Source organism: Lucilia sericata, unplaced genomic scaffold, assembly GCF_015586225.1.
Source record: "Lucilia sericata isolate MDLA Ls3-8-SP2 unplaced genomic scaffold, ASM1558622v1 Contig000064F_arrow, whole genome shotgun sequence".
Classification (NCBI taxonomy): domain Eukaryota; kingdom Metazoa; phylum Arthropoda; class Insecta; order Diptera; family Calliphoridae; genus Lucilia; species Lucilia sericata.
In genome coordinates this window covers 218,159-234,552 of record NW_023994099.1, presented here as the reverse complement: position 1 = coordinate 234,552, position 16,394 = coordinate 218,159, and the positions used below count along the sequence as shown (strand labels likewise).

The 16,394-nt window shown below is 30.8% G+C and overlaps 2 protein-coding genes across 5 annotated transcripts in view; both read left to right on the top strand.

The window, feature by feature from the left end:
• The window catches only part of LOC119616274, a 38,365-nt gene that overhangs the window by 10,739 nt on the left and 11,232 nt on the right, over nucleotides 1-16,394 (top strand). For 2 of the 4 annotated variants that reach the window (XM_037972612.1, XM_037972611.1), the window contains exons 2-5: nucleotides 2,246-2,435; nucleotides 2,505-2,609; nucleotides 3,211-3,354; nucleotides 3,422-3,533. In XM_037972612.1, coding sequence (XP_037828540.1) covers nucleotides 2,246-2,435; nucleotides 2,505-2,609; nucleotides 3,211-3,354; nucleotides 3,422-3,533 — 551 coding nt within the window. Of the gene's footprint in view, nucleotides 1-2,011; nucleotides 2,451-2,504; nucleotides 2,610-3,210; nucleotides 3,355-3,421; nucleotides 3,534-16,394 lie in introns of those variants that run through there. The other 2 variants (XM_037972613.1, XM_037972614.1) reach the window with 2 other exon arrangements.
• LOC119616275 lies at nucleotides 528-1,663 on the top strand. The gene has a single exon (XM_037972615.1). The coding sequence runs from the start codon at nucleotides 629-631 to the stop codon at nucleotides 1,412-1,414; it is 786 nt and encodes a 261-aa protein (XP_037828543.1). The 5' UTR covers nucleotides 528-628; the 3' UTR covers nucleotides 1,415-1,663.

Below are 16,394 nucleotides of genomic sequence, written 5' to 3'. Positions count from 1 at the left end.
TTTCGGATATCTGGGGTCTATAAAAACTGATTTCAACAAACATACAGACGGACAGACAGACAGATGGTCATGTCTTAATCGACTCCGCTGATTATAAACCGGACTTAGAGGGGGTCAAAGTTGGACATTTTGGTCATACAGGGTTTTATTCAAATTAGTGTAACTTTTCACCTAATGGTCCTAGCGAAAATTGCTTTATAGTGTTGTCGCATATGAGAGAAAGAAAAGTGACCCCGTTCGGAATAAACTCTATCGCCTGTTTAATACTTAATTGATGGGTTTAAAACTCAGTTTTTACATGTTAAACAAATAACTTAAAATTAACACAATTTAAAATCTTAATTTCACAGTGTTTCACACAACTTATAGTAATCATTTTATTTATTTACTGAAATTTGCAAACACTTTCTCAATGTAAAAGAATAATTTCTATGCCTTGCGAATTTTAAATTAAAAAATCTTTTTGTTCGGTAGATATCACAAAACAAATATTTAAAAATTGTTAAAATTATTCATTGACAAATTACTCAAGTAGAAAAAAAAACTTAAATTAAACAATTCATTTTTGTTAGATAACAGATTTGATATATTTTTTACAAAACAATTTCTTGGAATATTCCTCTTCAAAATGCTAACAGCTCACAGTGTAGAATTACCTAATCCTCACAAGAAATGTATAAGGGAGCTACTGAATTACTTAACATGTTTCGATAATGACTACCAAAGCATTAATATCGAATTAAGGAATATTCAAAAAGAGTTCAAACAGTCAATAGACAATGTTGTTTTTCACTGTTCTGAATTGCGTAAATTGGCTTGTGCATCGGATGAAAGGCTTGATGAGTTTCAAAGGAATGTTGAAAATATTGACGCTATAACAGAAAGTTTCAACAAGCGCATTGAAAATTTGCAAAAGAAACGAGAAGAAATTATTGAGGAATCCAAGAAGTGTTTTGAACAATTACAGGTTGAAAAAATGAGACTGAAACATTTTCACCAGAAAACCATCAACCATTTGAAGTCTTTTGCAGTTCAGGCTAATGATGCAGAAATCATAAAGAATTGCGAAAAAGACTTAAACGAAATAAATAAACAGTTCGCCAAAGAGTTATCCTATATAAGAAAGTGTGAGAGTGTTCTGGATCCATTCTTTCGTTTGCTCAGAGTATGCAAATCTCAAGTGTGCCATTTGAATGAATATGAATGGGTACCTCAGGGAAAATCAACAGAAATCGTCGACTCCATTGCCAAAGAAATTCGAGATTCCATGGGAACTACATTGAGATGTGCATTTGCTCATCTTCATATTCATCAGCCGAATGATACAAATAGTTGTTTGGCTCAATATCTTATGGCATTGGTGCATAATGAAGAAATGATGGGAGAAAAATTAGAACTTTTTACTGCTAACTAGGCCTTTTTAACATTTGTTAGATGTATACCAAATTATATTTCACAAAAATGAATTATTTTCTGATGATATTTTGAGTGTAAATTTCGAGGGAATGTTATATGGCGTATAGATTCTATAATAAACCAATTCTAACAGAAACGGAAAATACACCATCAAACATTCATAAAATTTTAAGGAGAAACAATAAACTATTTTAATAGGAAATTTAGTTTCAATCATTGCGATTTATTTTTCTTCAAAAGACAATTTATTTGTATTCTTTATTAAAAAAAATAGATTTAAATAAAATAATTTTGTGAACAAAATTAATAATTATGTACCTATAATGACAATGACATCTTGAAAAGTAAACTTGCATTAAAATTGCCTGCAGCCACGTCACAGAAGCAATTTCAAACGAACTTTGACCATTAATTAGTATGTGTGAAAAACTTGAAAGAAATATTTGTATACAACTCAAGGGAATCCAAGCAAATTTTCCATTTTTTCCAAATTTGGTTGAAATTTTTGTCTGGGTGTATATATTTTGAAAATTCTAACGTTGCATTATGTTGTCCCCATATGTATATTCCAATTTTAACATATTTGAAATACAGGATATTGTTTAAAAATTCAGTTAAAATTTAATCATAAAAATGTAAGTACAGGATTCGCCCTGTACCTCAATTTTAAAACGAAAAAGTTTGAATTTGTAATTAACTGGCATTTCAAAAACTTTTTATGTCTTAAAAATAAAAAATAAACTGTTTCACTGGCGAAAGAAAATTAAAAATTCAGTTAAACTTTTGTGAAAAAATATTTAAAAATAAATTAATTTAAAATGGTTAAAAGGACACGTGATGCGGAAGAAGGCAAGAAAAGAAAAATGGCACGATCGCGATTTCGAAGTTTAATACGAAGTGTCTCGTTAAATCGGATATGGCTGGTGGATGCTGCTGAACAAAAATTATCATTAAATGTCAAAAAAAATATTGCTATGCTTGTGAGGACCCAGCGTAAAATAGGTCTACTCACAATGGCAGTAAGTTTAAATTATGTATTACTAAAAATTTCACTTCTTAACGAACATTAAAAAACCCCTCTTTTTTAGGAAAAATCGTTGATTAGAACGCATCATGCAATACGCACTGTTGATGAACGAAAACAATTAGTGTCTTTGATGTCTGGTCTAAATTGTTTCAACAAAATTCCACCGGTTGTATTTATAAATATTTTTGTACCCTACACCAATATAAAGGGGTTTGTGCTGATGTTTGTATCATCAAAAAATATTTGTCCTGTACCTTGAAGTATACTTTAAAGTATACCAATCTATATATAGAATCACTTTCTTAGTCGATTTATTATTATTGACACATACCTTTCTTTTGACCCATGGACAACGCTTATTGATGGTTAAAATTTGTCCACTATTTCGCCTAGCCATACAAACTCCCCTTGGGAAAATGATTTGAAGGTCAAAATTCAGTAACAAACACTAATAAAACGATGAAATTCTGCACAAATAACATTAATGTAGACATAAATTCCTCTACCAATATTTATTAAGATAGGCCCATATTTACCCTTACCCACATATAAACCCTCTTGTAGAAAATCTCTTTTTTTTTTTTGTCAACAAATTGTAATAATATTTTGGAATTTAGGTAAAAAACAAATTAAAAAAAATAATCAACATTTTTCACATAATCACTGGTGTAGGGTACCATATGGTCGGTCATGCCCGACTATACATTCATACTTGTTATATTTTTAGTTCTTTAGTATTAATTCATAATAATTCCTTTATCACACAGAAAGTTCGTGCTCGATTAGCTAAATGTGTAAAATTTATGGTAATTGGCCCTGGAAGAACACTAATTAAAGAAGGTGACTGGCCAATGATGGTATATTTTATTCTTACAGGCGAAGTTGAAGTCAGCAAAAATGTTTTTGATCACGTAAGTCAATGGGTTAAGCAGACAAAATTTAAATTTGTTTTATTTTTGTGTTTTCTCTTAAATTTAGATACAAAATTGTTGGGTAAATCGAATAGAAAAGATTTGTGGTCCTGGAGATTGTTTGGGTGATGCCGAATTAATTGAAAGAAATAGGCGAAGACATACATACACTACAACAAGTAAGCTGTAATTAATATTATTTAAAAACGAGGGATTTGTTTAAATTAAATTGAATAATAATCTATACAAAAGATCATAACTAAACGAAATTTGGAATATTTCGATGTATTAACATTTATATCTCACCATTACGTTTACAAAGTCAAAAATCACACATACGTCTATGGTCCTACATATTCATTTTCATACTTAGAGCCGAGATTTTGTTAGCGAAAATGTTGACCTCGACAATCTAAGAAAGGTTTTGTTCAAGCTTTTAATTTTCATGATGTGACAAAAGCAGAATTTTCGGTGGAAATGTCTATATACATACATTAGTGTGATGACACCCCCTAATCAAAAAGTCCATAAAAAATAATAAGAAACACAACATTCCCGCACCATACGAGTTTTATTCCTATTAAAAATTAAAACTGCTGCTAGCTGAACAAAATTATTTAAAGCTCATTTTTTATAGAATTGTGTCTCCTAATTCAAAGAATATATTTAAAAAGATCTGTAATAGCTATTTTTGAAGTTACAGTAGGGTCTAGATATATGAAACTATACCATTATAAACCTGTTTTTAAGAAAGTTTCCTTCCCTTTTATGTAGATTTGGTGTTTTTGAATCTAACTATGCAGTTTAAAATTGTCTATCATATACATATATTTTTCCCGTTAAAATTTGATAGAGTAATAAATTTGCCCAAAATACATTTTTTATACCTTCCACCACCATCAGTGGTGATAACTTTGTCATTCCATTTGTAACACCAAGAAATATTCTTCTGAGACCCAACAAAGTATGTATATACATACATATATTCTGGGTCCTTGTGAAAATCTGAGTCGATTTAGCTATGTCCATCTGTCTGTGTACAACACGCTCACGTAAAAACAAAGCAATGGAATTCACCCAAAACATTCATTATTGTGCGGTCAGTTTGGTATTGAAAATCTACAAAATTGGTTCAATAGGTTCTGAGATATGAGTAAAAATTTCACACAACCTCTAAAAAAAATCTTGCAGATATATCCTTTTACATACAAGGATCAAGTATGCTGAAAATCGGACCATAATTTCATATACCAACCATAAATTAAGTTAAAAAGTGAGTTAAAAAGTTGTTTTATTTTACCAAACTGCACCACTGCACCATTAATTACTATTGCTTATGTTTGCTAACTGGCGATTTTTACATAAATGTAAGATTTTCACTGCTAACGCGCGATCAAAAAAATGCGCACAGTGAGAAAACGTAACTGTTTAATTTGGTCTTACATTTTTATGAGTTAAAAAAATATTATTTTTGGGCTTCTGTGTTAAATGAGTTTATTTCTCTTAATAATGTTAATATTATTTAAGTCAAATTAGTGATATTCTATAATACTACAATTTCAATTCAAAATAACTTCCAAAGGAAGAACGTAAAAATTACTTCTGCGAATGACTTCAGAAGTAGTGAATTTGGAATCAAATAAAAAGAACATCCTTCCTATGACAAGTCTGTGTTAAAATCATCACTTCTGCAGGCCTTTTTTAGTACTTCCATAGAGTAAATTCTACTTCTTATTCGCTTCTTTGGAAGTTATGTTTTTGGTTGATAAATGCTTATACATAAGGCTGGGGTCTTGTCCATTTTTTACATAAAGCAGATCAATGGATTTGTCCAACATATAGATTTTGGTACTAGGATAATCAATGTTGAAAATCGTAAAAATCGGATCACAAGTTTTTACAAACAAAATGATATAAAAAGTTTTATAATACATCATTTTCACACACATACAAATTATGTTAAACATTTATCATAGTTTAACATTTGTTAAATTTAGTACATTATGTGTTATGTGTTAGTTCCGTTTTACATGGTTTTACATATTTGAAGGCATAATGAAAATGAAGGATATGTTAAGGTAAATTTATGTAAATCAATCGTTAAAATTTAATGATTTATATATCCTGTACATGGTGGAGGGTATTTAAGATTCGGCACAGTCGAACATAGCACTTGTTATACCCTCCACCACCATCAGTGGTGATAGAGGGTATATATAACTTTGTCATTCCGTGTGTAACACCAAGAAATATTCATCTGAGACCCAACAAAGTATATATATTCTGGGTCCTTATCAAATTCTGAGTCGATTTAGCTATGTCCGTCTGTGTAAAACACGCTCACGATAAAACGAAGCAATAGAGTTTAACCAAATTCACTCAAAATGTTCTTCATTTTCCTAAGTTGTTTGGTATTGAAAATGGGCAAAATCGGTTCACACCGGGAAAAGTTATGAATCAAAATTTAAAACAACCTCGAAAAAATAAGCATTTTTTACACATTCTGATGTAATTTTCTCAAAAACTATGCAAGGTAACTCCATGAAAATCACCGTACATTCGTTTCTACACAAGAGCTTAATTCCTGCTGAAAATTGCTAGAATCGGTCCACAATTTCATATACCTCCCATACAAAAGTACATATTCCCGGAAAATGGGGTTTTTGTTAATAACTTCCGTCAGAATGTTGATATCTTCACAAAATTTTACAAATTAAAATCTTATGTCAATAGAATTCATTCAGAGAAAAAATTTTCTGGATCGGTCCATAATTGGACATAGCTCCCATACAAGGTCCCCTCCCGAAAATCACTTAAACGCGCATAGCTCATTACTAAATTAAGATATCCATATAAAATTTGGTATAAGTATTACTCATATGCACAGAAATGTTACTGAGAAATTTTTTCCCGATCGGTCCATAATTGGTCATAGCTCCCATACAAGGTTCCCTCCCGAAAATCACTTAAACGCGCATAGCTCATTACTAAATTAAGATATCCATATAAAATTTGGTATAAATAAGTATTACTCATATGCACAGAAATGTTACTGGGAAATTTTTTCCCGATCGGTTCATAATTGGTCATAGCTCCCATACAAGGTCCCCTCCCGAAAATCACTTAAACGCGCATAGCTCATTACTAAATTAAGATATCCATATAAAATTTGGTGTAAGTATTACTCATATGCACAGAAATGTTACTGTGAAAGTTTTTTTCCCGATCGGTCCATAATTGGTCATAGCTCCCATACAAGGTCCCCTTCCGAAAATCACTTAAACGCGCATAACTCATTACTAAATTAAGATATCCATATAAAATTTGGTATAAGTATTGCCCATATGCATAGAAATATTACTGTGAAAGTTTTTTCCGATCGGTCCATAATTGGTCATAGCTCCCATACAAGGTCCCCTCCCGAAAATCACTTAAACGCGCATAACTCATTACTAAATTAAGATATCCATATAAAATTTGGTATAAATAAGTATTACTCATATGCATAGAAATATTACTCTGAAAGTTTTTTCCGATCGGTCCATAATTGGTCATAGCTCCCATACAAGGTCCCCTCCCGAAAATCACTTAAACGCGCATAACTCATTACTAAATTAAGATATCCATATAAAATTTGGTATAAGTATTGCCCATATGCATAGAAATATTACTCGATCCCGATCGGTCCATATTTGGTCATAGCTCTCATACTAGGCCCCCTCCAGAAAATCACTTAGATGAACAATATTCATTACCAAATAATGATATAGATACAGAATTTTGAAATTTTGTCTTTATATACACAATTGGTAATAGCTCCCATACAAGCTCCTTTTACGAAAATCTCTTAAACGCACATTACTCATTACCAAATAAAGCTATACTAAATTACGATATAGATACAAAATTTGACTGAAATATAGCTTTTATGTACAGAAATTTTGCTTAAGGTATTTTCAGACTACAATACTGAGTATTAATACTTGTCAAAAATATTTGTATCATAATACAATTTACTAGTCTAAATATAATTTGTAATTTGATTTTCAAAAATATTACTGATTTTTTTGGCATACGGTCGGTATTCATAAATTTTTTAAAACAATTAAAAACCTTTTTATTTTCAAACGTATTCGGTATGTATTTTATAAATACAATAAAAAACAAACAAAAAGTGTAAAATACATTAAAAATAAGAACGAAAAGTGCATAAATAATTGAAAATTGGATAAAAAATATTACAAATGTTATAGTGTAAACATAAAATGTATTTTTCAGATTGATTTTTTGAAAATGCGAATTATTTTCATAATATTTTTAATTTGAAGTGTGTTAATACTCAGTATTGTAGTCTGAAAATACCTTTAAAGAATTTTTTACGATCGGTCTATAATTGATCTTATCTCCCATACTAGGAACTGCCCTTAAAAGCGCTTTAACCTTATTTAACTATTTGCATTATCAATTTGTGTAGAACAAAATTATATATATGTATGTATTTTCAAAATCCTTAAATCTTTCACACACATGCATACATGCAAATTATTAAATATTGCTAAGCACTATAAAAATATAAAAGAAAATGGCGTTTATAATGTTCAATAAATCTTGGAATTGTAATAGATCTAAGCTGTTTAAATCTTGGGACTTTTATATTTAAGACATGAGAAGACTTATTTCTACAAATATTTGATCAATTAGAAAAGTATTAATATAAAAGTAGCTGGTGGAGGGTATTTAAGATTCGGCTCAGCCGAATATAGCACTCTAACTTGTTTTAAAATGACAAATTCCTATCTCGGCGGGTCCTGGTGGTTATAATTTTATTTCAGAGACATTCCTGAGAAGATATGTTTAGTCATTAGAAGGGTTTTTTTGTCAAGTTATATACTATATTGTTAAATACAAATATTTACATATTTGAGACCTAAGTTTAAAGGACTAAGACAGGGCAAAGGTGAGTCCAATAAATACAAAATTTACATTCAGTAAAAGCTTATTCCAATGTTTATGAAATTGTTGAAGTTTGGAATTCTATGTGGTAAAATAATTGAGATATATTTAATTTAGTAAGCATTAATACATACATTAAAAAGTTTTTAACAAAAATATTATTACACCGTGCAACAGTTACTTTTAACACATGACGAAATCTATATGTACAAGAAAGTGTGGACCATTTGTATTAAGTTAATACTATTAACAATGTTTACTCAGTTTTTTTATAATTAGCTCTTATGCCCCTGTAAAGGGACCTTAAAGTTTAAAGAACATACGATTTTGATTTGAAAACACAGTGTGCTAGGGCAACTTTGAAATTGATTTACGTGCCTCCAATTTTAAGATACAATCCCCAAACTCGGTAATGGGTTGTACTTACATAACCACTTACTTTTTAATGACTACTACTTACCGTCTGTATTACTCTAGTACTCTAGTAATAACTTTCTTATAATCTGATATAGAAGTACTTTATTTTCCGCTTTGTCTGCGTGTTAAGAATTGTGTTTTACAAAAAAGAAAACAAAATTAAATTTGTATATGAAAACCATTATTTAACGCGCAATAAAATAGCTAAGCAGTGGTGGACTGAGTAGAACATTTGACTAACAAACCGAAGTCCCGTATTCTCGCTGGCTCGTTTAGTATTAAAAAACAAAACAACTTACTAAACAACTTCTTTGTAAGAGAAATTGTTCCCTATTTGTAAGCGAAGCGTGGAAGCATTTGCCTCCAATGACATCACCGTGTTAAAATAATGACTTAAAATGCGAGTAAAGAAGTAGTGAAAGGAGGTTTTATTGGCTTTTTAACTCATTACTTTTCAATGTAAGTTTTCCTGGGCCACGCAAAAAGTAGGTAATGCCTTTCAATTGTAATTACTTACCTAACAACATAACTTTTAATGACTACTACATATCGTTTGGATAATTAGTATAATTCATTAGTCATCTTGCCAGTGAAGATATAAAAGCTGTATATGTTTTTAAATGCGATTTACAATAACAACTTTTTCTAATTACTTGTAATCGTTTGTAGTAAGTACTTTACTTGCCTCCAATGACATCACCATGTTAAAATAATGACTTAAAATGCTATTGTGTAGGTAAATTTTCGCATTATAACCCCTTACATGGTAATTAAAGTTTTTACTGGGTATTTATTTATAATATATGGGGTCTAGGGTCAAATATGGATCGATCCACATACAATCCACCTAAGAAGAATTTATGTTTACTTGAAATTTATTTATGCTGCATTTCATCACATGGACTTTCAAGTTAATTTCTGAAGGGGGGTTTGTAAGGGTACTAAGACTTACGTAAAAATAGTGTAAATTTTTTTGAGATTCTTACATATTTAACATAGTAATAAGCTCATTCGGGTAGTTCAGTTGTATTGGGTATAACCGATTGTTATACTTTGATATGGGTGGAGGACCTATGTATATTTACTTTAGATAGAACAACAACCCATAAAATCCCCCCCACAATAGTGGTGTAGGGTATAAAAATCAAATCAATTATTTATAGTAAATACTCGAATTTGTTATTTTCATTTGTATATTCATAACATCTTAACACGCTATAATGACTGAATCTAATCAGCAAATACTTAAAATACCTTTTATGGCTTTTGTCTACTTGCATTATACTATTTACATACATTTGTTGCTTTGCTGTAAGTAAATAATAATAATGTTTGTCTAGGTTGCTGAATGTCGCATGTGTATACTTAATTGGAACTATAACAAAATACTTCCCACCACGTTTAACTTATTTTTATAATTCGAACAAAATACTTAACAAATTAAGGTAATAAATATATCGTTACCTGAAATGCAAAACAATGTATCATCAAAAAACAAAAATCGAATTTTTGATTGATTGTGATTCACTAGATTATAATATATGTCCCCAGTTTTATGGATCCAAAAAATAACGATTTTACAAAAAAATCAAAATAACTTATCATCGAGAACAATATTTTAATAAAACAAATCAACGTATTATTATCATAATTATTTAAGAAACTTAAACAAAGTGTGTAATAATACAGGCCAACATATGTATATACTTTTCTAAAGATTGAACAGCGCTGAATCTGGCCTCAGAATTTATCCATTACATCAGTTTTTCGAGATATTATGTTATAAAATTTTTGGCCATATTTGTCCAATCTTTCGCCTTTAAAGGTTTAACCTCTGCTATATTTTCTTTGATTTTCGCGATATCAAAAATTTTATCATTATACTGTTTTTCAGTCAGTTGTAAAGGTGAAAACCATTTTCGAAAAATAATATTTTTTCTTCTGAAATTGATCTCTCTCTTATCGTGTTTTATACATAAACATAAAATATTGCCTTTATATCTTAAATAATTTTAATTTTTACTATGAGAAGTGGAAGGTATGTTTTTTTTGCATTTTATATGACGATATGTAGTTTAACAATACTATCCATATTATATATCCCTAATTGGCAGATTTATTTAATTTAAACTTCCACAGATTTCTTAATAGTGCTATAACACTGGTCGACAGCATTTTCGCCACATGAACCATGATTGGTAAATGTGTTTTGACTATCTACAAATATCATAATTTCTAAAATATACAATTAATATTCAATGATTTTTGACGATTACAGTGTAAAATTTCAAATTTTTTACTATTTCACGTAAAATTTTAAGAGTAGCTTCTACTATCTCGGATCCCTTCAGTGTTGCTAATTTAATTAAATTAATATTTTGATCTGTGGCATTGGAGAAGTTTTATGGCGTAAATGTTTTTTGATGTCGTGAAGTCATCTTCGTATGAAAGAATCGCGGAAATTGTCAATAACTTAATTACATTATATATTTCACCATAATGAAAACGATTGATCTTTTCGTATACCATATAAAGTTGCTCAAGGTATTTTTATTGGATCCGATTTGGGACTGGAACTCACGAAATGAACCTTTTATAAAATGAAAAAAAATTTATGAGTATTTAAGAACTTTGTGTCTCCAATTTGTCTGTCTTCCTTTTTAAACATATATTTCACACACATAGGAAAATTATTCAGTAGTTTTTGGAGAACCTGCTTTTACAATCTTAGTAATTCTTTCTGGGATTGTTATAACATTGTTGAAGTGTTTTTTATAAAAAAAAAGTCTAGCCAATGTTTTTAGCATTATCTGTAAATACCATTAGCCATTTTTTGCAATGATTTATCCAATTTTGGAATAATGAAACGGTGGGTAGAATCTCCTCAAAATGAGCTAGTCTGAGGTTAGTATGATAGTATGTATTCTGAGTGGACACACAGATAAATGTAGAGCATGTAGAGGGAACAGTAAACTGTAACTGGAGCACTTTCTTTGCCATTGTCAGGCTTTCGTCGAAATTAGATCCAAATTATTTGGGAGTGATATTATTCCGGATATAACACCCCTAACGAACACTGATTGGAAAAATCTTAGGAATTACGTCCAGGAAACTGAGTTTCAGGCATCACTGGATCCCTTACCCAAATCGGTATTGGTTTTGAAACAGGAACAAAGCGCATTCAATTGTATGACACTTTTACTTTTAAAATATTCACTTTTATTCATAAACTAGCTATACCCAGTGTGCTTCGCTATCCTTAAACATAAATAAAAATCTATTTACGATTTCTCATATTTCCTTTTTAATGGGAAAATCATTCCCAATATTTTAATACACACTATTACTGCTTCTAAGATATGCCTATTTTTTACTTTACATTAAAGGGAACCATGTCAACTATTGATAGTTTGCCCATTTTATATTTAAGGATATGAGTGTAATGTTTGATTCCATACGAAATTTACTTATTGAACACTGTGTTTCCTTATAACCTAACAGTAATCACAACACAATTCTTTATTAAATAACAATATCGTTAACTTATTCAATGTCAAAAGTAATAATAATAAAAATGTTGTTTGTACAAGTATTGCACATCGCTCATGTTTGACACAATCGTCATAGCTCACATTTTTTTTAAAGGTTTGGAATTATGTGTAAAAGACATTTATTAGTAAGTACACAACCAGAGCAACAATTCCAAATTTAGACCTAAATTTAAAGTAAAGCCAAATCCAGACTGAATCCGCACGTTCACTTTTGTATAGTTGTGTCCACTTAAAATACGTACCATCATACTAACCTCAGACTTAAGGCCCAAATAGACTACGCAAGCGGCTTATCAAACATTATTTTTTCACTCGCACATACACTACACAAACTTTGAAGAAGCATTGAAGTGTCTCGGTTTTTTGAAACGGTGTAAGACATACTTCACTTAGGGAACTTGTTCCCGATACCCGTATATTCTTGCATAACACACGTCATTCTTCAAGAACACACCCATTTGTGGTAGATTGGCCAGTGGACCGCACAACACATTACAGGGAAAATTCATTCTTCAGCCGCACTTCGTATGTTTAAATCAAATGTCCACAAACACTACTCCCTCTATCCTCCTTCCCACAACCTATTTTCCTAGTTCTAACACAATGCTTCGCATAAGTAGGGGTCATTCCCTGAGTGCTGGTCGAATTTAAAAAAAAACACTCATACACTACACAACAGGTTTGCACAAACGTAAAATATTGGTATATTTGTCAAGCCGCTTGTGTAGTCTATTTGGGCCTTTACTAATTTTGAGGAGTCTCTCCTTCGAGTCACCCCATGGATTGGCCTGGTACATATATGATGTAAAACTTACCTTTGTGAGAGTATTTGGTTAAATCTTTCTTACAATCCGGTCTTATATTTAACCTTTTTTTTAAATTGCCGTAGACGGTAGTATATTTCAATTCAGTAAATGGTAGTATATTTCTGGGTCTCCAATACAGAACTTCAGGACCGTTTTGTTCCCCAGTCCATACAGGTATATGCTCTGATGTTCGGCTTGAACGGCGATTATAGGACATGTCAAGTATCGCTTCATATCTTATATACATTTCAATGGGTGGAATATCATGGTACCACTTATACCAAAGCAGCATGTACGCTGAACTCCCTGTAATAGTTTGATATTACACTTTGTGTCCAAAGAAGTCTACCAGATTATAATCAATAATTATTGAAGTGTAAAGGCCCAAATAGACTACACAAGCGGCTTGACAAACATACCAATATTTTACGTTTGTGCAAGCCTGTTGTGTTGTGAGGGTGTTTGATAAGCCGCTTGTATAGTCTATTTGGGTCTTAAGTTAGAATTGGTCTAATTAGGCTTTTGTAAAGCCAATGAGTCAAATTAGGACTAAAGCCCATTTCGTGCCTATATATGCCTTGCTAATCCTATCATCAGCCAGGTAACATTGAGGTCACTAGGCTGAGCCTAGCTTAATGTCATATTCAGAGCCTCGTTAACACTTCTACATAAGTAATTCGAATCCTTTCCCCTTAGAACAACAGGTTTAATCCTTTCTCGGTTAGGGTCCTTAGGAAGTTATTAATATTGTTTATCCAAAGTAAAGGGACAAAATGCCACCCTGTGGAATACCGCGATCGTAGATCTCACATCTGTTCCGTAGCATATAGTTGATCCAGAATTTGATACGAGTATCGGTGTGTACGTTACTGAAGCCGCCTTTGATATCAATGTATACCGCCAGTTTGATATCGAAGGATTCATCTATTATACAAAGCGGTTTCTTTATACAAGCCGGTTTCCACCGATCAGCCCTTTACATAAGCATGATGGTTATATTTGAGGTTTTTGTCTGGTATACTGCTTTTAACCATATAGGCTATCCGTTCCAAGATTTTAGGTAAGAATTACGTAAGGCATATTAGTCGATAGGACTTAGGTGTGGCATAACTACGTATTCCGAGTTTGTGGTATCTGCGAATTTCAAGCAGGCAGTGAAAATCTTTGACCGATGAACCGAAACCGCTTCCATCTGAAAAAAGTGCCGTAAAAATACTATCCGGTCTTGCAGCTTTATAGGGTGTAAAACTCTTGATTGCCTCCTTAACCATGACATTTATAATAGCTATCTCCGAGTTAGCCTCCTCTTCGCCCAATATCGGTTCATCTATGGTATTCTGTATACCAAGTGGGAATGAATCCATGTCATCGATCATAGGGATTTCTTCATTTACGTAATCTACCTGTTCACAGAAAAGTTTCTAAATTTCTTCTTTGGATTTTCAAAAAAAATATTTTATAAGATTTAAATTATTTATACATGAAACTATATTTTGGACTTATGACTGCATTGCGGTAAATGTACCACTTACTAAGTTGTAAACCTTTACTTTTTTAATTTTTTGTGTCGCTCCAAACAATCAAAATCAAACAGACTGACTGACTGGTTTCATTTGACGTGAGCTTCATTCATTTAGGGGGCAACAAACGCAATCAAAATTGTTCTACATTTTTTTCATTCATTTGCATTATTGAATTTATGAGTTTTGGCATGATTTTATTCTCTTATTTAAATTTTCATTTCTATTTACACTTTTATATTCGTTCGATTTATATTAGGATTGCACAGATTTTACTTATAAACACATTCATTCAATCTTTTGCTAAACTTAAAATTGTCATTAAAATTGAACAATATATGAAAATTTATATTTGTATAAATCAGAGATAGCTCAAATATTTATAATAAACTTTGGGAGCTTTACGAAACCATAAAGGTATGAAATTCGTTGGACATCGTTAGTAATCCCATTCCCGATAATGCCCTTTCTCTTCTGCTGCAAAAATTTTAAAACATTTTGACTATTAAATTGCAAAAATAACTCTATATTGTTTATATTCTCCAATAATTTGGGTAATATTGAAGTCTATCTTGCGCTGCTTCGATAATGTATACAAATCTTATATATTTGCTCTAACACTTAATATTGGTCAATTGACATTTTTTAAAAGTAGTCTTTCATGTCCATATATCTTAAATTCAAATTAATCAGTTCAATCATAACGTTCTGATTATATTCATTCATTTTTAAATGTTTTGATTTTATTCAAATCATATTTTTTCATTCAAATGTGTTTTTATACTCTACACCACTTTAGTGGGGAGGGTATATTGGGTTTGAGCTGATGTTTGTAACACACAAAAATATTCGTCCTATACCCACCTTAAAGTATACCAATCGGCTTAGAAACATTTTCTGAGTCGATTAAGCTATGTCCGTCTGGCTGGCTGGCTGTCCATGTAAACCTTGTGCGCAAATTTCATAAAAATCGGGCCTCTTTTGACCCTAGCTCCCCCTCTAGAAAATGACTTGAACGTTCAAAATTCACATAAAAATACCAATATCGCGATGAATTTCAGCACAAATAAATATTATAAAAAAATATAAACACAAAATTGTGAATTTTGCAGTTCTCTGGTATAAATTCAGGGATTCAAACAGTTATTGAAACATTTTACAACATTTGTCAAATTTACCATGTTAGTTACAATTTTTCGAAAAAAAATTATTTAAAAACAAAATTATTATAAATAATAAAAACAAATTTTAACACTTAACACAAATGTTAAAACCTGAACCTGATTTTTTACGACTTAGTTTTTGAATTTTAATTTTTTTTCTGGACTCAGTTTCTTATAACTTCTTCCGCACATAAATATCCTATTTTGAAAATAATTTAATATTATTATTCACAAATTTTTGTTGTGTCGGCCCACGATATTGCATAACCCTCATAGAAATGACCGCTTAGAAACAATTAAAATATATATATGAGTATTACATCCCAGCAAAAATAAAGCGAAGTAATTCCAAAAGAATGACATTTATCACCACTTCAACAGTAATAATTAGTTTTTTTACATTCTGTGGAAGTGATGTTTAATGACTTCCGAAGAAGCGAAAATAATAAAAAGATATTTTTTTTTTGTATTACATTTTGGTGAGATCAAAACTTCTATTTTTGAACTTCTGTTTTAAATATATCTACTACCCTTATTAATGGTTATATTATTTAAGTCAAATTAGTTGTACCTATTCTTTAATAATAATACAATTTCACTTCCGAATAACTTCCAAAAAAAGAGCATAAA

Coding starts and splice junctions, on each gene's coding strand:
- LOC119616275 (XM_037972615.1), top strand. CDS start 629: ATGCTAACAGCTCACAGTGTAGAATTACCTAATCCTCACAAGAAATGT.